Raw genomic sequence first — 24,483 nt, forward strand, 5'->3', positions numbered from 1 at the left:
TTTCAACATAAACACCCGTTCGTCTGTGCAATCCTCCAGAGAGGCTGATAACACTGTTGGCATTTGCTTCATTTAAAAACAAAACTAAGCCAAACTAAAGAATGTCAGTCTATAGAGAGGTACAGCAAAAAAAGTCTCTCTTTATTGGATGCATAGAGCATGTGGCAATTAAATGAAGCAAAGTTTTCCTGAGGAGGGGGCGAGGAAACAGGAGGTGCCCGGTGAAAGGAACTGCTTCGGTAATGTGGTGGTGAGGTGTGGGGGAGGGGAGGCATGCTATAGTCCCGAGCTTAGCGCTCAGTCTTTCAGTGAGCATGCGCGCCTCCGGAACGTGAACTTCACAGGCATTTCTCAGGTTTTTGTTTCTTTTCCCTTCCCCCTTAGGTGGGACAGGCTAGCTAGAGGGGGGCTGGAGTTGGGTATTTCCCGTCACCCAGATCAGTTAGGCTCTGATAACGTCCCACTAGGTTAGGCTCTGGTCAACTAGTTTCTCTTGAGGGCAAGGCCTTAAGAACAGAGCGCTCTGGTATATTTCAGAATAGTTCCTTTTCCCCTGCACCTGCTGGAAGGACGAGGGCATTTTTCTCAGATATTCACTGTGAGAACCTGGTCAAGCCTCCCGGAGGGAAACTCACCTATGACTGGGTCTCCTTGGACTTTCTCTCTCAGGCCGGTCCATATCCAGCCTCCAGCGGGTTGTCAGTTACACGTGGTTTTCCTGCCCTGGCGTTGCTTCCCTCAGAAGCATCCAGTAAGTTGTCATTCTCTCTATTCGTGTGTGAGTCTCTTCAGTTTGGGAGTATCAGTTTGCCCCGTGACGGGCCTTGCAAGAAATGTTAAAAGAAGCTCTTTGGAGTGAGGGAAGATGGTATGGGTCAGAAACTCGGATCAACATAAAGAGCTTCTGCAAAGGAATAAGTGAACGTTAAAAGAACCTTTCCCTTAACTTCACGTTCTCCTCCAGCATTTGCCCCATTCTCCGCTTTCCTTCGCAGCAAAAGTGCTCAAAATATTTGCCTCTAGTTGCTGGCTCCACATTCTGGCCCCTCCCTTCTCCTTCTCACCCTGTCCCCGCGGGAGCACTGCTGAAATGGTTCTTACCAAGGTCACCAACCAACCACCTGCAATCTGCCAGATACAAATGATCAATTCTCTGTCCTCATCTTTACCTCCCTGCAGCATTTGGCAAAGTTCACCACTCCGCCTTCCTGAAACACTTGCCTCTCTTGGCGTCCAGAAACCCAGAGCTCCCCTTTTTGCCCCTGTATCGCTGACCACTCGATCTCTTTTTTTTTCTCGCCCCTTCTCCTCTGTCTCACCTTCAAATGCTCACATGGCTGAGGGGTTGGTCTGGTCCTCTCCTTTCTGTGCTTTAAATATCATCTGTGTGCTGTGCCACCAAATTCTACTTTCCAGCTATGACTTTGTCCGTGAGTTGTGGAGTCATATATCCAATTGCCTGTCTGACATATCCCCGTAGATATATAGACATGCCAAACTTAATATGGCCCCAAACAGAGATGAACTCTACCTGTGAGCCTTGTATTTTCAAAACCTCGTCTCATTGGTTTTATACTACAGATCACTACTGGGTTGTCGGAAAAGTCATGACGTAGTTTCACAACAAAAAAACATAGAAAAAATACGTCATGACTTTTCCGACAACCCAATTATTACTCTCCTTCCCTTGCCCTGAATTCTGCACATCGCTCCAACAATGTGGGGCTCCTTACAGAATATACCTTTCTGATGATTATTCCCAACGCTGAGAAAGTATTTAGTGGTCTATTCTGTGCCAGCCACTGTTCCAGGCCCTGGAGAGACAGCAGAGATTAGGAGAAAGCCCTGGCTATTACGGAGTTTGCATGCTGCCAGGGTGGTGGAAGGATGGGGTTGGGGGACAAATAAGCAAATAAACAAGATGATCTATTGCCGCAAAGAGGGTTCAATAGTAAGCAAGAAGGGAGACAGGTGGTGGTCAGGATTCCTAAGCAGGTGATACTTAAGCAGTCCGAAGGATGAGAGCGAGCCAGCTTGGCTGGGGAAAGAGCATCCCAGGCTGAGGCACGTGCAAAGGTCCTGAAGTAGGAATGGGAAACCCAGATGTGGCACGCTAGGAAGAGTCCTGAGGTGCGACTGGAGAGGCAGGCAGGGCAGGATCATTCAGCTTTGTGAGCAGGCCATAGTAAGTAGTTTGGATTCTATTCCAAGTGCTACTGGAGTGTTTTAATATTGAACGCCATAAGGGCATTTTAGGCAGTGATTTCTTTAAATCGCCCTGGCTGTCATTAAGAAAATTACTTGCAAGGGGACAAGAGTGGGAGTGTGGAGTCCAGCTTGGAAGCTCTTTGAGAGATGACAGTGGCTTGTACTGCTGTGGTGCGAGTGCACATGGAGAATATTCAGATTGGGAGTGTATTTGGAGTTAGGGCCAACAGAGCTTGGGGTTGGGAAGTGAAGGAAAGAGAAATGAAAAGATGATTTCAATTTTGGGTTTGGACAGTTGGGTTGCTGAGCTGGTAAGACTGGCGGAAAAACAGGACTGTTTGATATTTAAATCATCAAGAATGGTAATGAGGTAGTGGTGAAGCCAGTAAAACCTCTTCAAATGAATGGAGTGTGCCAATGTACCCACAGGGTAACTTCATTCGTTCTACAAATATTTATTGAGCCTATTATGTGCCAGGCACTGCTCTAGGCTGCAGAAGCGGTATTGCTGAATCAATCCCAGATTTTTTTTGGCTGCTTTGTCGCAACTTAGATTACAACTGCTATCTGAGGTGGGCTCATGCCTCACGCTGCCTTTACTCTCACTGTCCCACCTCACTTAGCATATTTTGGGCACACACCAGCCCAATCCATATTTCCTAATTGACTGAACCAAATTACACTGATTCCATAATGAGTGTAAATACACTAAATCAATAGTCTAATACTACTATTATCACTATATTCCTAGCAAAAGGTAATGGGAAAGTATTGAATGACATACGAATTTTATTATCCCAATCTAAAAAGAATTTAAGAATCACCTGAAAACCAAAGTTTATACTATTTAAAAGGTAATATAAAAATACTTTAGATATCACATTTTCAAACTTGAGACGTAGTTGAGCCTAGAAATTTTTACATGAAGGTGTTGGAGGTTTATCATCATTAGTTAAGTCTAATTTCTAGGAGAAAGCTAGAGATGGCAAATTAAAAATGCTTTATTCTTAAGAGCTTTACTCTTCTAATATCATTGCTATTTCAGCAGAAACTTTTTTTTTAGCACAGCTGTTCACTCCCTCTTTATTTTTTTATTATAATTTATTTTTTTTATTGTTAGTTTCAGGTGTACAGAATAATACAATAGTTACCCTTTTCACCCTCACCAGGTAACAACCCCCCTCCCCCCATCTATTGCCCTCCCACCCCCGATATCATGCTTATTACAATTCCATTGAATCCGTTCCCGCACTCTACTCCATGTCCCGAGACTATATGTATATATATAATTATAGTTGACATACAGTATTATTCAACATCAGTTTCAGAAATACAATGCGGTGGTCAGGCCTCTACATCGACTATGAAGTGGACTCCCCAAAAGGACATGGGTCCATCTGTCCCCCTAAGAAATACTTACAACATTATAGATTATATTCCTCGGACTGTCTTTTTCTATCCCTGAGGCCATATTACAATTACCAATTTGTATTGTCTCATCCCTTCCCCTTCTCCTTCATCCCCACCCCCTCCCAACTAACAACCCTCAGTTCTTCCTCTGTGTCTCTGAGACTATCTCCATCCACTTCTCCCATTCATTCAGTTCCTTAGAATCCACGTATAAGTGAGATCATATGATATTTGTCTTTCTCTGACTGACTTATTTCACTTAGTATAATGTTCTCTAGTTCCATCCATATTGTTGCAAATGGTACTATTTTCTTCTTCTTTATAGCTGAGTAATACTCCATTGTGTAAATGTACCAAAGTTTCTTAATCCAGTCATCTACCAATGGGCATTTTGGTTGTTTCCAAGTCTTAGCTATTGTGAATAACGCCGCAATGAACATATGGGTACATATATTTTTTCGGATTAATGTCTTGAGATTTTTTGGATAAATACCTAAGAGTGGGATTGCTGGGTCATAAGGTAGTTCCATTTCCAGATTTTTGAGATACCTCCATACTGATTTTCATAATGGCTGCACCAGTCTGCAGTCCCACCAGTAGTGCACCAGGTTCCCTTTTCCCCACAGCCTCGCCAGCATTTGTTGTTTGTTGATTTATTGATGATAGCCATTCTGACCGGGGTGAGGTGGTATCTCATTGTGGTTTTAATTTCAGCAGAAACTTTTTAACAAGTGGTGCAAAAAGCCACTTTTGTGCTGCTGCTGCTGTCCTCACTTTTTAAAAAAATCTGGCCCAGGACTTAATACCGCTGCCTGTAAGTTCTACAGAAAACTAAACTATAAACACAAGCCAACCTGCTCGTGCTTTCTATTTGAGACTAATGCATCTGACATCCCATAAGATCAGTGTCCTCTTGGTTCCAAATGAAAAGTACAACTTATCCGTAGGCCTCTGAACACCTAAAAATAAAATTTAAATATAAAGTATTTTTTTTCAAGCAATCAATCCCTGTGATAAACTTTGGGCTATTTGCAATATCAATTTGTGATTTTAGGAAGGAAACATTTTAACTTTTTAAAATTTTTTTTATTTTTTAAATTTCTCAATTACAGATGACATGACAATATAGTATTAGTTTCAGGTGTACAACATAATGATTAAACATTTATATACCTTATAAAATGATCCCCCTGATAAGTCTAGTACCAATCTGACATCATACATAATTATTACAATACTATTGACTATATTCCCTATGCTGTGCTTTACATTCCGGTGACTGTTTTCGTAACTGGCAATTTGTACATCTTAATCCCTTCCCCTTTTACACCCATTAACATTTTTCTTATATCAGGTATTTTACAGAGATGTCAACAAAGCATGTCATGTAAATGAGGTGTGATAAGAGGCAAAATTCGAGCAAATGGATTTGAAATGAAGTGACTGTCTTTTAAAAAATGGCATGGTTTGCATCTGAGAGGCCAAATAAGGGAAAAACAAGCTATAAGAATATTAACAAATACTGAAAGGGCACATTTATAAGCCTTCAATTGCTCTCCAAGCCATGATTTTATTCCAACTAATTAAGAGCACTTCTCAGCATTAACACTGAAATGTTTGGTTTACTTTAAAAAACTGAAGATTCACATGATTTGAGAAAGGGGTATTCAGACAATTAGCAAACTCCTACCTTTTTTTTCCAAGTCTCAGAATCACCAGATAATTTACATCAGGAAAACAGATCCCACTCCAAAAAGGAAGAGGTAGTGGCCCAAATGGACCAGATTTTGGCCACTCGGGTCTTCAGGAAGAGCCCAGAGCTATCATTACTTGAGAAGGAAAACAGAGGTCCTTGGAATGAATTACTCCAATTTAGCCTTGTTACTTTCTTTTGTAGAAAGCAGTCACAATTTCAAATATTTCATTAATATTGGCAAGACAAATAATTTGTTCTTCTAACAAAGTTGCAAGTTTGTTCCTATACAAGGTACTTGCAGACTCAGCAGGGCATTCAAGCCTTTTAAGAGGCATCCCTGAAGCCACTTCTGGGTCACACATTCAGGGTTAAAAACATATATAATCTTAAGGAGCCTTCCATTTAGAAAATGCCAGGTAATTGTTGAGCATTGCTATACTTAAAATCCACCCTGTATTTTTCTTTTCTTTTGATAACTGGATGTATTTTTGCCTTGCAATACATTTCATTTTCAGGACCAATAAAACCTGGTTACTTAGAAAACAGGTGACTGTGTGTGCTTCATGGCTTTTTTTTAATTAGTTTACTGGGGTGACAACTGTTAGTAAAATTAATGACTCTTATCAATAGCACCTCACACATTTACCAATTTCTAGCTGTTTGCCACTTTTACTTCCAGGGTGTTTACATGAAAAGAATATGAGTATTTGATAACAACCAAATTAATGAGCCGGGAAAACAAGTCAGAATGAAAAACAGCCCTCCCCCCAATGGTCTTAGAGCTCATTTAAAAGTTGTAGTTAGTATCCCAACCATTGTATATGGAAGATAAAGCTTTCTTTCCCCTTCATTTAGAAAATCAACGTTCAAATAAATTTAAATTTAGGTGCTTCTGACTTATCTTTAAAGGGAACTCTATTTTGGTTTGCAATTTTTCTCTTTAACTTTCTTCACCTCTTTTACTGATTTATTCTGGTGAAAATCCAGATCTGAAGAAATCCCAGACATCAACTGAAAAATTCTCAGAAAGCTGGCTTGATGTACAAGAACTCTTTTCTGCCTAAAGAGGGTAATGAATACACGTACAGACAGTAAAATGAAAAAGCTTCAATGCAGTTTATTTCAATGCTTCTAATTTATGAGTAACTTCTTAAAGCTACACACAAGTCAATCATTGAATTTGGAAAGCACGAGCAAGAAAGACCCAGTTTTATTGGAACTATACAATTTAGCACAGTACTAGGCACAATGATTCTAGGAAAAACACAAAACTGAAAGTATTCATGGTTAAAGACATTCTTAAACTCCAGGGGATCCATGAACCTCCCAAAACTGTATAGAAAAAGTTGTGTAGTGTGCGCACTTATCTGGGGAGAGGTCCCACAGTTCTAATCAACTTCTAGAGGGGCCCAAACAGTACGCATAATTCTAATCTTCTCTATATATTTTCAGTAACAGAAGCAGTTCAGGAAGTTCACTCTTGCACATCTAATAGTCAATTTTCATGGAAAGAAGGTAGAAAAGAAAAACAAGTTACTCGCAAGGACTGGGCAAGGAAAAACTCCAAGGTGCTGTTTACAAGTTTAGTAACATGTTCTGGTGTAGAGAGAGGAAATGGGGACCTAAGTGGTAACATAAACTGGAAGCAAGGAGACGCCTACAGGATTTTTCAAATCCTTAAAAAACTGAACTTAAGTACGAAGAAAGCAATAGCAAGAACTTAATATGCAATTTAACTCAAGTCCAATTTTCAGTTTCTGTATATTAACAACTTAGTTTTACTTTTGAGTATCATAAATTTCAACCAGAATACTTGAAAAATATTATTCTACATGCAATGAACAAATCTGACAAAGGACGAGTATCCAGTTTATTTGCATGACACTATGAAGTTTTAACTGGACAGCCAATTTTAGATTTAAAACCGGTAAGTACAGGTGACAATGGAAACGGCAATGCACTAATCTGATGGCATCCTACCACTACGCACACGTTCATGTTACACTACCAGTAATTACCCTGGAGGCAAAATGTAGATGGAGGCATTGCCCTCAAAAGCCAAGTTTAAGGGGTTAAATATCATCATCGCCATCGTCGTCGTCATCACTACTGAGGACAAAACTGCTGCCAGTGGACAGGGGCCCTTCTTCCTGAGCATTCCCCAAGCTACCCACAGTCCCTCTCTCGTCAGAATCATCAAACAACTTCTCGCTGGAATTCTCGTCGAACAATTTCTCGTTGGAGTCATCATCTTCGAACATCTTTCCATCTATATCGTCATCCTCCTTTGCATCTACGTCTTCGTCTGAATCGTCAAACACCTTTTCATCTGCATCTTCTTCTTCCTCCTTTTCATCTCCATCTTCAAGCCCCTTTTCATCTGCATCTCCTTCATCCTCTTTTTCATCAGATTCATCATCAAAAACTTTTTCATATGCATCTTCCTGTCCCTCCTTTTCATCTGATTCTTCATCAAACTCTCTTTCGGAGCCTTCCTCATCAAATACTTTATCAGAGCTGTCATCTTCAAATTCTGATTTTCCAGAGTAATTTTCTTCCAACTCTTTTTCGAGAGCGTTTTCATTGAACTCCTTTTCAGAGCTATCCTCATCGAACTCTTTTTTGAGGCCATTTTCTTCATATTCTTTTTCGGAGCCATCTTTCAACTGCTTTTCAGAGCAGTCTTCCGATTCTCCTTCCCAGTTGTCTTCTTCAGACTCCTTTTGGGGGCTGTCCTCTTCTTCAGACTCCCTGTCAGGGCCACCTTCTTCAGACTCTTTTTCAAGGCCATTCTCTTCACAATCACTTTTGAGTTTCTTCTTTTTGGATTCTCTTTCGGGGCTATTCTCTTTGGACTGTTGTTTACGACTCCCCTCTTCAAATACTCTTTCGGGACTGGCTTCTCCAGGCTCTCTTTCAGGGTAGTCTTCTTCCCGCTTTCGTTTGGGGCAGCCTTCCTCGGGCTTTCTTTCAAGGCAGCCTTCTTCAGCCTCTTTCTCAGGGCCACTTTCTTCAGCATCTTTGTCAGAAGCATCTTCTTCAAATTCTCCCCCATCTTCTGATTTTTCAAACTTCTTTTCATCTATAGGGTCTTCGAATGCCATTTGAGCTGCGGCTTCTTGAGCATTCATGTTAGATGTACCAGGGTGCTCCGAAAAATGCCTCACTCTAGAAGGCCCTGGCCTTTCTGGGGCACAGATGGAATTTGAACGCCGCAGCCCTTTATTGGCCTCTGGAGTATTGAGGAAAACCTCCCAGCCTTTCAGCCTTTCCTCCCTTTCTCTTGTGGTCTCCTCCACCTGTGCATAAATGGAAACTAGCATTAAAGGAAGTTTTGGACAAAAAGAAGTAACAATGCCTTTCAGCATTTCTAATATTGACAAAAGTACCATGACTTTATAAGGCACCACTTAGGAAAGTAAAGCAATTCTCTATCTTCAGTTTTCAAAACTTTACATCTTGCTTTACTAGAGTTGACCTTAAGATCATTTAAATAAATGCCCTACACTGCAGTTCCGCAGAAATGTCTCATCCACTAAGAAGTTAATACTTGAACTCTGCCTATACTTTATAACACAGAAAGAAAGAGAGACATTTTGGTTTAATGTATTCTTTTCTTATCACTACTCTAAGCAAGCCTCAGATTTCAGACTTATAAGCTGAAACGCTGAAACATTTTTCTTTCTATGCTCTCTGAATGCAAAGTATTGGGTTGTCGGAAAAGTCATGACGTATTTTTCCTGTGTTGTTTGTTGCAAAAATGTGTCATGACTTTTCCGACAACCCAGTGTTATTTAAAAGTACTACTATAATTACACAGATTAAACCAAATTCAACACTTGTCTGAAGAACTGCTAGATCAGTATTTGTTGGTAATAAAACAACTCATGTGCCCTTGACAGTTGCAGAACTTACCTGATAATCTGTCGTCCCGTCCCACGCTTCGGCAGTGATCTGACGGCCACCAAACCACCGTCCATCAAGGGTCTGAATACAATAGTCAGCTTCCTCGGGATCCCTGAAGGACACTGAGGCCACACCGTCTGGGTGTCTCTATAAAGACAAGGAAGAAAAAGGAGGGACAAATGAGAAAATTCAAAATAAATCATACACGTTTGACAAAGTACGTAAGTAGTGTTCTTTCTGATAACTTGAGCTAAAAGACACTATGTACGAAGCCCTTGTTCCCTTTTACCCCAGCCAGTGACACACAATTCGCTGCTTCTTTAGCTTAATCTTTTCTAGAAAGAGCCAGGCACGATGTCCTTGGAAATGTTTGTGCTGACAACACTGCCTAGGAGAGGCAAGACAGTATATTAGTTGTTAAATATGGACTCTGAAGTCGAACAGCTCTGGGATTCAATCCCGGCTCTTCCACTCAGCAGCTGAATGACCTTGGGCAAGGTGCTCAATCTCTAAACTTTCAGCTTCCTCATCTGTAAAATGAGTATAAGAGCACCTACCTACCTCTAAGGACTGTGAGGATTAAATGAGACAACATGCAAAGTAGTTTGTAGTATGCAGTCAATAAACAACTCTTTTCATTATTATTACATATCAATTTTGGAAGTAGAAAAGAAGTCAGAAGGGGAACATACAGTGGAATACTTTTCTTGGTTGTTCTTCTCCAAATATGGAGGAGGAGAATCATTCAAGAGGAGGAAATGTAGGCAAACAGGGAACCGTAAGGTTTCATATGTTTGTCTTGTCTTTTCTTTACCTGATCATATCATCTAGAGTGATGACAAAGGGAAATACTCATGGTGTACCAAGTCTATCAGAGCCTTGACTTACAATCCATGTTCATCTAATTGTTGTTAACAGATGATTGGAACTAGATAGCACGCCTACTATATAAAAACATTAATCTAAAATTTGGGGCATACTAACATCTGGTAGTAACTTTTAACCGGAAGAATGACTGCTTCAGAAATCCTCTGTCCAAGCCATGAACTTACATCAAAAAGAAGGAGCTTCCTAACTTGTCCAAACTTTGAGCACTCTACGCGAAGGTCTTCTCTGATCTCATTCAGCACCAGTGGGTCATCCTGCAAAAATAGGCATGATTCAGATGGGTTTGCCCCTCTCTTTAAGAACAAATCGTGAGAATCAAATTTCTTCTTTGACCATCCAACTAAAAAAAAAGGTTTTACTTAAAGTTAGTTACATCTGTATTCAGTCTACAAAATTAAAAAAAAAAATCAAAATCAAATAAGGTTAAACTTCCACAGCTGCTGTTGCTACTACAGGTCTGCCCTGCTTTTAAGACAGAGGAAATGGAGAAAGAGAGAGGGCAGCAGGAGTGTGCCCTGGCAGAGGAGCGGGACTGGAAATCCCAAATAAGGCAGCTGTATGGGCAGGAGAAGCCCTGTGGCACATATTAAGCCTGAGACGGCTAATTCCTATGTGCTGCCCAGCCATGATGACTGTGAGAATAAGAGCCCTTTACTTTGGGTTTTGTATAGATTCCTATTTAAGAAATGTAATGGGGAGAGATATAGCCCTTTCATTGATGAAGTGTTCTAAGATTGTTCTTTGTGCTTCCAAGATTCCATTTTAACTCACAGGGTAAACCTCCCTTATAAGGATTCCTGTTTATCTGGTCGCCTATCACACTGCAAAAGAACCACACAAATCAGCTGTTACAGCACACAATAACGCTTGTTCTTAGCTGGTGCTTTCCTGCAATGACGTCTATTAGGAACACTCAAGCACTGCCGCTTAGTCACGTGGACACCTCCTCCACGCCCTAAAACCCAAAGGATTTAAGATTTCCTATGAGAATTAACAAATCTTTCTCCAAGTTCCATTGCATAAAAAGGCTCATAAAGTTACAGTAACAACTTGAATTGCAACTACATGCAAATATAAACAAGGGTATCCTATCTATGAATTTCTATTGAAACAGACTTACACTTTTTAGGAAACACAAAATTCATCTATCTCACAGGTTTTTATCTTCCTCACCAACTAAAGAGGAACTGCAAAACAGAAGAAAATACAAAAAGTACCTCTTCCCTTCTGAGGTTCTCTCAAGAGGCAAAAAAAAACAAACCTGGTAGGCATTTACTAAAATTAAGTTTAAAATAAAAAGTATCCTATAAATCCAAGACTTCTAAAACTACAGCTGACAATACAGATGATGTATTATAGAATTGAACCCTTGAAAGCAATGTAATTTTATTAACCAATGTCAGCCCAATAAATTTAATTAAAAACAAAATAAAAAACAGTCGTGGGGTGAAAAGCATAGCATAGGGAATATAGTCAGAAATACTGTAATAACAATGTACGGTGCCAGATGGGTACTAGATTTATCAGGGTGATCACTTTGTAAGTTATGAATTTCTAGTCACTATTTTGTATACCTGAAACTAATATAATATTCTACGTCAACTGTAATTGAAAAATACAAAATTATTTTTAAAAATTAAAAATAAAACTACAGTTGGCAGGACTCTGGGTTTCCCCCACTTATAAAATCTAATTTTGGAGAAGATGCCAATTTGTTTTATATATAATTATCAGACCTGAGAGGAATGGGGAGTGAAGCATAAAAGTCATTTGGCAAAGTCACGATGTGGCTTTTCAGGATGTGTGTGTGTGATTAGGCTTCTATCAGACTGCGTGCTTTCCAAAGGCAGGAATCTTGTTTGAAGGTGTTTCGTATGCCTCACAGAACACACCAGTCTTTTACACAGAGTGAAAAGTCAATAAAAGCTTTTTCAAGTTCCCAATACTTCTACTTCATTCAGCAAGGGAAATCAGGATTATATTAAAAACAAACAAAAATTGTTTCAAAATATTTAATAAACTTCAGTTGTGATTCCACGGTGGGGGGAGGGGAGCACCTTTTTTTATTTCTGTATCAAAGCCCCAGTGCTTTTCCTACGAGGATATCAAATTTTAGCCAGTCTTCCCAGACCTCCATTTTCTTTATACCAGTTTAAAAATAATTCATGTATCTTTACTGCTTTATGATATCCTGAAGCTTAAAAGATAATAATCCCCTCCTCTAGGAAATCTCTAACATATAGCTAAGCATGGAAATTTTCTAAAGACAACATTTTGGAAGCAATAGACCCAAGACTAAAATCAAGACTGATGCACTGAAACCCTCTATAGTCAATGCTCATAATTTTCCAGGGTGGTGTTTTATTTACCTAGGGAGAAACAAATCACATTTCTCATTCCTTTCTTTTTTTTTTCCTCTCATTCCTTTCTAATCTAAACTTACACTGTCGAAGATGATGGCCACTAATCACATGTGGCTATTGAGCGCTTGAAATGTGGCTAATTGAGGTGTGATGCAAATGTGAAACGAACACTGCATTTTAAAGATTTAGTACCAAAGGGGGAAAAAAACCAATGTAACCTAGCTCATTAATAATTTTAGGAATGTGGAAATTATATTATTTTGAATGTATTAGGTTAAATAAAATTCATTATTAAAATTTCCCCTTTCATGTTATATCTTATTGCAGCTACTAGAAAATTTTAAATTAAACATGTGGCTCATGTCGTATTTCTACTGGACAGGGCTGGCCTACACAATGAGAAACCTGCTTTTGCATCTGAGTTTTGATTATTCACCTCTTGGTATTCAAATTTGCCAGGCATACATTTTTTCTTTGAATTAAATACTGAAAACCCTCTGAAGTTACATTAAAAGTATAAGCCTTCACATTGTTCACCCTGATACCAAAGAGTATTTTGAGGTATTTTGCTTCCTTTCTGGTCATCTACTTGGAATAAAAATATATTCCACTCCCTGAAAATCTGATTTCTTTCTGATACCTCGGGTAACCTGAGAATTCAGTTTTTGTTTTCCCTATAAAGCTCGATGCTAATGTCTGTTCTTCAGCTTACTATGGACTCTTCAGTCAAATCAAACATTCCCCCAAAACATCCAATGAGGCCGGTTTTCCTGTTGAACACCTATATCATGAGTTCTATAATGTCTATGCCAGCGTCGGCCGGCAGAACTGCCGGTGGTGATAGAAATGAATATACTCATTATCCAATACGGTAGCTACTAGCCACATGTAGCCAGTACAGCTGATAATTGAATTTTTAGTTTTATTTCATTTAAATTTAAATAACCACACGAGGCTAGAGTCTACTATATCAGACAGGTGTATACTGATACACTTGGAGGTTCAGGCTCACAGAGACACTGAACAAAAAACAAGATTGTGTGTAGTCCCTCTGACTGACAGACTCCCCCCAAGCTTGGCAGACCACACCAGACCAGGCAGGTGGACAAACATGGGCAACACCAAAGGTTTCTCCACCTGTGAACTCTGAAGCCCATTACTGCCTTTCCAGCCTTGGTGGCACAAGTGTCTGAAAAGAACACTTTCCTTCGCTTGTAAAGACGCCAAAGAGACAATGTTTTATCCATTAAGTGAATGGAAAGACTGCCTTGTAACAGGAGTTTCACTCAATCATTCTTTCACTTTTTCTTCACAAACATATTGGGGGCCTATTAATAAACATATATCGAGGGCCTACTATGTGCGAGGCACAATTCTAAACACGGGGACTCTAGCAACAAACAAGGTAGACTGAGCTCTGGTTCTCACGGAGCTCACATTCTAGTAGAGGAGACCAAGTTAGTTCAGATAATAGTAAATGCCACGAAGGAACCAACGCAGGGTAAGAGAAAAGCTCTATAACTCCCAAGTAAAGCTTACATTAAACCAATAAGGGTGTTGTTTTTTTTGAAACAATCAAGAATTTACAGTACAAGCATGAAACTTCTATCCTTAAGAATATTCACTAGAGGGAATTTCTAGGAGTCAAGGAAGAATAAGTGTGGCTTTTTGGAGAAAGAATCATTGTTAAGCTAGGAAAAACTATGTCTGGCCAGGGTGGTAGCTAGACTCAAACAAGGTGTCTCAGTGAACAAGGAAGGAAGCAGAAACAAAAACAGATGTAATTATGCAACAGGCTTCTACTTGCAGAGGTTCCAGGAACTTGAAGTTCACATTTACATTCATGTTCAAGTGTTAGGAGTACGGAATGCGTAAATCAAGGACCTCAAGTCTTAGACACCAACAGGTCACCTAATAAAAAAACCAATTGTTTACAAGGGGGATAAAATGTGATGAAGGCAATTCTGGAGTTGTACTTAGACTAGATACCATGATTCATCTACGCATTCTTTTCAAAACCCCTCCTGGCGGGAACAGTGTTTCAAAAGCATCCAGTATGCATGTGTACAGGTGTTTTTCAAACATACTTCATTATCACTGCAAGACTCAAGCAGCTCTGCTGTATTTCCAGATTCTTCAGGATTTCAGTTAGAAGAGACACCAAACACCATAAATAGACATTTATCTTCGCAACGACCTCGAAAGACATGCAGCCTCCATAGGTGCAAAGTAAGCCCTATCAACATCACTATTCGCCCAGATGGAGCTCAACAGACAATACGGGGGCCCCTGTCTCTACGGGGGCTAAAATGATATTGGCATTCTGACTGTTAAAAGGCACAAAAGGAACAAGAGTGGGCTTTGGTTGCAACGAGATCACCTGTAAACCTGGAATTTTACATATGAACATTTATTTCTTATGAGTCACATCATTCATTTCAGAATCCAGGCAGATACTAAAGAATTCTTCTTCCACGAATAGTCCCACTGGCCTATGCCAAAAGATGGAGATAAGAGCAAGAGGCAGAATGCAACACGTGGTACTCTGATGGCAATTAACATTCCTGAAACCTCTCCAGTTGCTCTCCTTCCTTCATTTGCTTTTATTCGCCGTTCTTGGAATTTTACATGGACCTTAGTATTATAAAGTCTTCCTAAAAGCCACGAAACAGTTTTGTTAAAATTAGGTCCTGAAAAACAACCTCCATTACTTCAACATCAGAGGCTGTATTTCATTCACCGAAGGAGCTCTGCGGACCAAACTTTTAGTACCAAATGACGTTTTCAATTCCAAGTGTGAACACGGTCCCGCCCAACAAAATCAACCTGCACTTGGTAAATTACACTCAAAATCCACAAGCAGCTCCCAGAAATCTTTGAATGATTATATTTTTCATGAATTCCCATACCAAATATACCCTTTGGGGCCACAGTATGGGTATTAAACAGTCTCACCTGGGATAAAATTAAAAGAACACTGGGCTAAACATGGGAAAATCAATTGATTCTTGGCTCTGTTTTCCTACCTTTATGACTCTATGAATGTGCAGGATGCGAAATGAGAGGCTATAATAGTAATGCTTCTATCTCCAAACAGCGCTCTTATCTCATTTAAGCCCCGTTGTGTTACAAATGAACACCCCAGAAAATGAAATGCTACCACTGCCAAATCATCCTCTGGGTACGGATTACTGAAGGTTCCTGATGACCTAATGAGAAAGGTGGGAGGAGGCAAGCTTTGGGCTCCCTTGAAAGAAGGCATCTCAATGTTTCTAGCGGTAACAATATTGTCTCCTACCTCAAAATCCATAGGATGAAACATATTTTTGATGATGACAACCCGCTCGTGGCGCATTCGGGCTGGCCCAGGTCTTCTCTCAGGTCTCCAATCCAACTGCCTAATGCCATAAAGTAGAAATAATCCTTAATGGAGTATTTGATAATGATAATAATTTGATTCTAAAACAAAAATGTATATTTTAGTCACAATTCCATGCAGAGAACTTTCTGAAATAAAAGTGGGCAGGTGGAGGATGGACCCAGTATCTGAAATCCCCAGAACACATATTTTTTTTCAGAACTGCTGTCTGGTTACAAATATTCCAATGAGATTCCTGAAAAATTGCTAATTATTACCATGTATAATTATCTAAGACGATACACTTCGAAGCCAAACAATATGTTCAAGTAGCATTGGTTTTTAGGCATTTTATGATTATGACAAAGTACACTGAAATACGAGGTATGATAAAAAAATACAGTGACTGTTTAAATAAAAAAAACTTATTACAGTAAAACACACATTGCCATTAATACCCCTCAAAATACTCCCCCTTGCTTTGAACACACTTATCCCATCGTTCTTGCCACTTTCTGAAGCAGTTCTGGAAATCCTCTTTCATGAGTATTTTTACTTCATCTTTTATCATGACAACGCTCTGTGTCACACATTGCTTCTGGTATGACAATTTCTGTCAAATAAAAAGATTATGGTGTGTCCTCATCCACCTTATTCACCAGATCTGGCACCGTGCGACTTCTGGCTCTTCCCCAAAGTCAAAATGGTTCAGGACATCGAGGCAGCCATGACACCGCAACTAAAGATACTCATGCAAGAGGACTTCCAGAACTGCTTCAGAAAGTGGTAAGAACGATGGGGTAAGTGTGTTCAAAGCAAAAGGGAGATTTTCAGGGGGATTAATGGCAATGTGTCTTTTACTGTAATAATTTTTTAAAAATTTAAACATTCACTGTATTTTTTATCACACTGCATCGTATGTAGAACTAGTAATTCTATGATACAGTGTTAAATTTCACTGATACTGTTTATAAAATTTGTAGGTATCTATTTCACTATTCCTGTACAAACCATAGGACATCAAAACTAAATGCTTTTATGATCATTTTATCAATAGCTTAAGCAGTGTTAGAAGTGTTATTAGATCTGACAGAAATACTTATTGTTTTGGCTAATTTCTTAAAACTAGCATATTTCAAAATACATATTAAACAAGTGGATTAATAGACACTTGATGACATGTATATACTAAATACAACTACATAGTAAATACAATGACAAACCCTATCATTCCTAATTTCTAATTCCTACTACAAACCTGTATGTCAAAATCTAGCTCCTGCTGTAGCTGATTTCAATTGACACTGAAAATGAACTAATGGCTCTGGTATACAAGCCTAAATGATCTTATTTAATCTGACGTTCAATATTTTCTGAAGAGATAGCACTCTTATCTCCTTTAAGCCCCCACTGTAGCACAAATGAATACCCCAGAAAATGAAACACAACCATCACTGCCGAATCATCCTCTGGTACAGATTACTGAAGATTCCTGATGAACTAATGAAACTCTTTTAAAATCATATGTAGGCATATTTGATGGAACAAAAACTAGGTGGCTACTATCAAACGCATACTCTAGGGTATTTATATGAGATCTTTCAAAAAGGAAAAAACGAAGACCTACTTTTGTTGCAGAGACAGCTTTTTCTTGTAGTCCTTGCACTTCTTCCTCTTCTTTGAGGCATCGTACTCGCCCTTTAATTGAAACTTTGCCACTTCGACATGTAATTTGTAGCCTCTGATTTCATCGTCATCCAAAAGTTTTAATGCGAGTTCCACAGATTCCCTCTTTAGAAAGGTAAAACAGGTGAACAGCCAGTAAGGTACACACTGAAAGGAAACTTCAGGAGGCTTTTAGAAGAATGATGACTATGTATACAATAGTGATTTAAATATAACCACCTACTTTGGGATAAAGAACTCTAGAATGACTTTCAGGAAACCCGCGTTTGAGACAGCTGCTCCCAACCAGCTATGTGAACTTGGGCATGGAATTCAAGCTCCCTGAACCCCCGTTTCTTCATCCATAAAATGGGAATAGTAATACTTTCATTGTAGGGGTCTTGACAAAATTAAATGGAATTATACCCATAAAGGATAGTGACTGACATATGGTAGTTGCTCAATACATTATATCATTATTAGATAGTTCTGCTTCTTGGCGTCTCAATTTCTCAAGTATACAAATTGGCAAATGAACTTGCGTGATTTCTAAAATTTTAGAAAATGAGAATTTTAAATCCAGTTTTAAAATTCTAAGATATTCCTGCTTTAAAAGACTGGATGACTCAAGGAACTGAGAATAGCATAGCTGGCCTTTAATTTAGTAGTTAAATTAAAATGTAGGTCTGTAACACAGTGGGAAGTAGAAGGTGATTATCTGGCAGCTTGTACATTAGATATATTTGTGGATTCTGGGTCCTATACAAGGGGGTAGTTGTCCTTACAGAGTCAAAAATCTGAGGACCTGAAGAGAACACAAAGACAAGTGAACTCAGCTGCACAATCAAATATGGATCCTGGAACAATTAACTATGTTCTTCTGGAATTCAATTTACTGTTTGCCAATCTTACATTTTTATGGGTCATAACTTATACACATGAAGTTTCTCAAAAACCCATTTTTTTCTTTTAAAATCCAATTAAACCCTTGAAGAACCTGTTCACAGATTTTTCATAATCCTTGAAGAACTTGTAAAACTCTCAAATTTCCTTTCATTTGAAAATGACATAACTGGGTCATGCCCATGTCCCATTCCCATCATAGTCAAGAACCAGGTCAAAAACCTATCTCCCCAAAAGCTGTCAGCTTAATCCTACCTCCTGATTTCATTGAAATACTGCACACTCACAACACACCTGCGGTGTTGGGAGCATTGTTTTATTGCTTTGATTTTACTTTGTAATTATTTTCAGGTTCTGTGACATAAGTGTATGTCATCATTATACCCATTTCTTTCGTACCCTGCAATAATGGGTAGCACCTGCTCCTAAGATGATAGGTGTTCCAGAAATGAAGACTGCCTTTCTCACCGAGCTGTCCCTGTGCAATTATGTTACTATGAATACGTAAGTTTCTGCAAATTCTGTTAATACCATCCTCTTCTCTCCCATTAAAAAGATATTTTGAAGCAGTAAGCATAGCTTTCATCTCCTTTATGATCTAATTCAGGGGTCAGAAAACCTATGTAGATGGCCAGTCAGTATCTTAGGCTTTGTGGGCCATGTAGTTTGTGCCGCAACCACTCAATTCTGTTGTTGAAACATGCATAAATGAACGAATGCAGCCATGTTCTAAAAAGCTTTTTACAAAGACAGGCAGTGGGCTGGAATTTGCCTATCTCTGGTCTAATTCATTCCAATGGGCAAATAAAATGTTACTGGCTTTCCTTTCTTTGTGGATTTTTAAAATGTGTTCTGAATTGGTTATATACATACACTCCGAAAGAGATCTTTACAGTGAGAACTCTTTTAAAACAAAAGAAGCACTTTGGTCATATAACTTACATAATATTTTGACCTGATATTATATTTTCTTAGAAAAACAAGTGAATAACCTTACCAATGTGACACACACAGGCAGAATCTGAAATTTTGGTTTTCTTCTCGCCCTGTTTTGAATAGTTCTGTCTTAGTTATCATCTATACAAAATTACAGCTCTGGTTTCTGAGTTAGAAATGGAGATAAGAAAAACTTATCTGACCACATAACTGACCTTCAAATAACAGCAAAGCCCATCTCCTTTAAGATTTCCTTGATTATCTTTGTAAAGCTTGACCTTAAATTCTTCTGTTTGAGGATCTCTCATAATAATGCCAAACTTGGACATGACCTGTATAAATTCATCCACTGTAATGTCTGGAGGCAAACCTGTAACATTAGTGGGGGGAAAACATTTATAAAAGCATCTAAATAGAGGTGGAGGTTTCTTAGCATTCTACAAATTAGAAAGCTGCAACTTCGACGAGCAGTTTTGATTTTCTAAATGTATGTAAAAATATCACATCTATAGAACTGAGAAATTTCGTGTTTTAATATATTCAAACACACATTTAAAATTATGCTTTGCCTAGACCTCATATCAATGAATCGGAAGGGGTAAATTACCACAAGTTACCTAAAGCAGACAAAAAGGATAGCATGCAAACTTACATACACTTAATTTTTCTTAGTTTTGTAATAAACAACACACATATTCCTCCCTGATGTAAACAGTTGAACAAAGAATGACACAACGATAAAAAACAGACTTTAGAGAAGCTGAAAACTAAAAATCACTTTGTGAAAAATATCAAAATCAAATATGTTCTACCCTAAATTTTAGAAAAGTATACATACCAGACACATATACATTGGTATTTCTGTCTTCTTCAACATGAAACCATCCTAAAAATCAAAATGAATAAATAAAACACATGCAAGAAAAGATAAAAGTCACATCATGAAATCTTGACAAAGTGGCAGTTTCTCAAAACTTTCAGGAACTTTTTCTTACCCTTAGAACACAACAGACTAACTCAAATCACTGTGCGACTTTCAAAGTATTTGGATCTTTTAATAGAAAATTAGTTTCAGAGCCCTGTATGAAAAAAGAGGGCTAGTTTATCTTGGTTATGATTCCGATTCTACCTTAAAAAAACTCATCCTTGCACTGAATTTAGGCTTTGGCATGAAACTGCTTCCAGCTCCAATCTACTGGGTTAGACACGGTCAAGCTGAAGCAAAACTGAAGTGCGTTCAACTTAATTAAACTAAAAAAGTACAAGAAAATCACCTTACAAACAGAACTTTTGACAATCCCCTAACAATGGTTCTATTTTGCAAAGGGAGCAACTGAGGCATGAAACTGAAACAGCCAACCCAATGCCCACAACAATTTAGTTTGAGAGCCAACTTATGAACCCAAATAATAATTTAAAAAACTCGTCTCTCCGATTCCTTCAAAGCCATTATAATTCTCAAAAAAGTAACTGCATACACACACACACTCACATTTCAAACATCTTTACGCTCATGTTTTGCAAGCTAAATCCACTTGCCTGATTCAGCCCTTCTCTTTTCTCCCCTCTTTTTGGGATCAGTGGGCTCCGGGGTCTTTCTTTGTGTTGGTTCCTCTGCAGGCCTAGCACTGACATCCTGTACATTTGCAGTGGAGCTAGACGCACCATCATTACAAAAGCCATAATTGGCCTGATACGTAGCAATGAAATCTTCAGTTATCTGAACAAGAAATTCAAGACACACATACAAATTCAAAACTGATTTCCTCCTGTAAAAAGTTTATACTGTGTCAAATTACAGCATATTCAGTTACACACAACTTAATATAGAAGTGGGTAATAGTTGTAGTAATAAAGTGTAAATGCAAGAATAGTTACCTTACATAGAAAAGTGTGCATAAAATGATTAAAAAAAATAAGACACGGGTACTTGGATTATCAACACAAAGGTCTGAGATACTATCAAGGTATTTTAAATGATACTGGCATTTTTTCTAGTTGTTTCATTTATAAATTACTACCTCTCCACAGTCTACTTGACTAAGGCTACAAGTACATATAACAAAGGAAGTACCAGATAACAGTAAAACAGAACAAAAAACTATAGTCAACTAGTAACCTAACAACAGAATCATTTTTTCTTTAACAATATAGATGCACAAAGTATAAGTACACTAAGTACTTAAATGTGTGCATGCAGAGAGCACACGGAATGCAACTTTGATTTGGTATATGAAGCATGAGGCCAACAATAGTAAAACCAAATGCTTGTTTTGACTTTATCGTGAATTAAATCACATTATCATTTAGTGCCATAACAAATTAAGAACAAATGCAACTCACATCTATCCTCCTGGCTTTTAGAGAAAAAAAAGCACAATTGCACAACGAAAGAAATGTAGTTATATCTTCATACCAATCAATGTTAGACACACAAAGGAATGGGAAAAATTTTAACTCAAAGTTTGAAGAGTTCTGAGCCTCCATAACATTAAAAGGTAAGTCGCAAATGAACCCATTATCAGACTATTGTTAAAAGTACTCAGAAGGCTGAAGAAGCGAAATCCGCACTCTAGCTGGCACTACCAGGACAGAGGTGAAATACAGTTGACCCCTGAACAACACAGGGGTTAGGGACACCGAACCCCCTGCAGTCAAAACACTGTGTATAACTTTTGTCTCCCCCAAACTTTACTAATAGCCTATTGTTGACCAGAAGCCTTACTGATAACATCGTCGATTAACACCTATTTTGTATATGTATTATATACTGTATCCTTACAATAAAATAGCTAGAGAATAGAAAATACTATTAAGAAAATCATAAGAGAAAACACAGTCACAGTACTGTACTATATTTATCAATACCATAAGTTTATGTCACCTGCACACAAGACGGAAAAAAGCTGTGTATAAGTGAACCCATGCAGTTCAAACCCATGTTGTTAGGGGATCAACTGTAGTAAATGTAACAATTTGGAAGGGTTGCAACATACACACAAACACAAAACAGGAAAGAAAGAAGCTGAAATAATTTTCAAAGGAACACAACGGAGACACAGTTTGTTATTACAGGTTTGAACGTCAATTAGTGTGCTATTGGAATCCTTTTTTTTCCACCCATATGAGATTTTGATGAACAGGGTACTTTTACGGAAAAGTTTACAGAACCAAGTTTAACACGCGTTATTTTACTTCCAAGCTGAAATAAAATACTTAACGATTTCCAAGTACTCTAAATAAATATGCACAGACCTTTTCCATCCATATATTCTGTGCACCTCTAGTCATATTTCTGAGGCACCATAACATAAAAAGGTAAGTCGCAAATGAACCCATTATCAGACTATTGTTAAAAGTACTCAGAAGGCTGAAGAAGTGAAATCTGCACTCTAGCTGGCACTACCAGGCCAGAAGTGAAATACAGTTGACCCCTGAACAACACAGGGGTTAGGGACGCCAAACCCCCACGCAGTGTAAAATCTGTGTATAACTTTTGATTCAAACAGATGTGTCTAGGGACAAAATTGAATAGGAAAGTTGAGAGGCACAAACAAAATTCAATCAGTAAAGATATACAAATGGCTAGCTTTTTGTTTTTTAACCAAGAAGCTGCATTTTGTACAAAGTACACAAGCTAAACATCTGAATTCCTAGGATCAGTGACGGTGGCTCCAGGAGAGTAACACCGACTAAGTTTGCTCTTGGTGTTTTTCCTTTTTGCAATAAAAAGCACTCACCAATGTAATAACCAATAGTGACCTTCACAGATAAAATAAGGCATAGAAAAAAAACTTAATTCAATTACATTTAAGACATCTCCCTAAAGATTTATGTTCCTTTCCACATTGGTTCTGCAACAGACACAACAACAACAAAAACGTCACTATCCGTGGGGGCTCCAACTCGGGACCTCGCAAAGAAAACGCACAAGGAGCGTCCCGCGAGGCTGGCCAGGCGGGCCCGCTTTGCAGTGGCACTGGTGGTGACACACTCCTACCTTGGGGAACCAAGCCTTCTTGTCCAGGTCCCACTCGTAGGGGGTGTCATCTGGTGGCTGCCCGAAAGAATTGGTTTCTCCGCCGAGATCTTTCTGGGTGTCTCCGTCCTTGGTGTCTCCGTACAATTCTTGCATTCTCAACTGCTCATCAAAGTCGTCCTTCCCATCCAAGTTGTTGTCGCTCATGTTGCCGACTTTGCCCAGGGGCAGGGTCCGGGCGAGCTAAGAGGGAAAGATGAGGGTGGAGCAGAACAGAGAAAATGAGGTCTGTAGCTCTCGGCCCGCGCCCTGCCGCCCCCCGGCGCGCCTCCCCTTGGCGCCCCAGCAGCCCCCGGGAGGTCGGGCCACACAGCGGCCGCACCGCCCCCCGCTCCGCCCGCCCGCCCGCCACGAGAGCGCGCGCGCGCGAGCGGGGGCCGATGCTCCCTGCTCTGCCGCGCCGCTGCCCACCTGGCTCGCCCCGCCGGGCCTCGGCGCCGCCGCTCGATCCAGGGCGCTTCGGGAGCGCGCACGCGCGCCGCCACCGGGCCGAGGCGACAGCAGCTCCCGCGGCAACGTCAGGAAATGACTTGAGAATGGAGGCCCGCTCAGACTGACGCAGTCGCCATTGATGATGCGACGAGACGTCGCGGGTCGCGCCGACACGCCCACAATGTCGTCAACAAGCGCCGACGCGGCCCGGGCGGCGCGGGGCCCAGGGGCGGGGCACTACGGGGCGCGCGGCTGCCACGCACCGGTTCCCACGCGGGCCGCCTCGGGGCGGCGAGAGCCGTGTAGTGCAGGGGCCGCAGCGGACAGCGCTGCAGGGCGGGCCGGCAGCCCGAATGCGTGGGAATGGTCGCACCTGGCAGGCGGGTGTCGGGGCGCCGCCATCTTGGGGTGCATGGGGCAGGCGGAACAGGTTTGGCGTGCTGAGGAAAGGCCACGCCCCCTCCGTCCAAAGGCTCCTCCTCCTCCTCCTCATGGGAAACGTCTCTCTTTTTTTCTGATTGCTTAGGGTAGGCGCTGAATCGGCTTCATCTTGACAGCTTAAGCTCCTAGCAGGGGGTCTGATGTGAACGAGTGAGCGAGTGAACGAAAAAGCAAGGGTGAAAGGGCTAATCTTTTCTAAGCCTCAGTCCCCTGCTTTATCTCTGTGGTACCTGCCTCA

At 39.9% G+C, this 24,483-nt stretch overlaps 1 protein-coding gene across 1 annotated transcript; it reads right to left on the reverse strand.

Annotated features, from left to right (window-relative positions):
* Nucleotides 1–6,406: 6,406 nt before the first annotated feature.
* Nucleotides 6,407–23,963, reverse strand: HTATSF1 (HIV-1 Tat specific factor 1). Its single transcript, XM_019667810.1, has 10 exons — nucleotides 23,784–23,963; nucleotides 23,334–23,555; nucleotides 20,873–21,053; nucleotides 20,172–20,219; nucleotides 19,549–19,703; nucleotides 17,457–17,620; nucleotides 15,770–15,869; nucleotides 10,273–10,362; nucleotides 9,230–9,367; nucleotides 6,407–8,613 (listed from the first exon to the last, which is right to left on the reverse strand). The coding sequence occupies exons 2-10, from the start codon at nucleotides 23,517–23,519 to the stop codon at nucleotides 7,387–7,389; spliced, it is 2,289 nt and encodes a 762-aa protein (XP_019523355.1). The 5' UTR covers nucleotides 23,520–23,555; nucleotides 23,784–23,963; the 3' UTR covers nucleotides 6,407–7,386.
* Between the last annotated feature and the right edge of the window lie 520 nt (nucleotides 23,964–24,483).

Source organism: Hipposideros armiger, unplaced genomic scaffold, assembly GCF_001890085.2.
Source record: "Hipposideros armiger isolate ML-2016 unplaced genomic scaffold, ASM189008v1 scaffold_505, whole genome shotgun sequence".
In the NCBI taxonomy this organism is placed as follows: domain Eukaryota; kingdom Metazoa; phylum Chordata; class Mammalia; order Chiroptera; family Hipposideridae; genus Hipposideros; species Hipposideros armiger.

Coding starts and splice junctions, on each gene's coding strand:
- HTATSF1 (XM_019667810.1), bottom strand. CDS start 23,519: ATGAGCGACAACAACTTGGATGGGAAGGACGACTTTGATGAGCAGTTG. Junction 10,363..15,769: donor TTCATCCTATGGATTTTGAG/GTAGGAGACAAT, acceptor CTATTTTTGCAG/GATGACCCACTGGTGCTGAA. Junction 9,368..10,272: donor GGAAGCTCCTTCTTTTTGAT/GTAAGTTCATGG, acceptor TTGTCTTTATAG/AGACACCCAGACGGTGTGGC.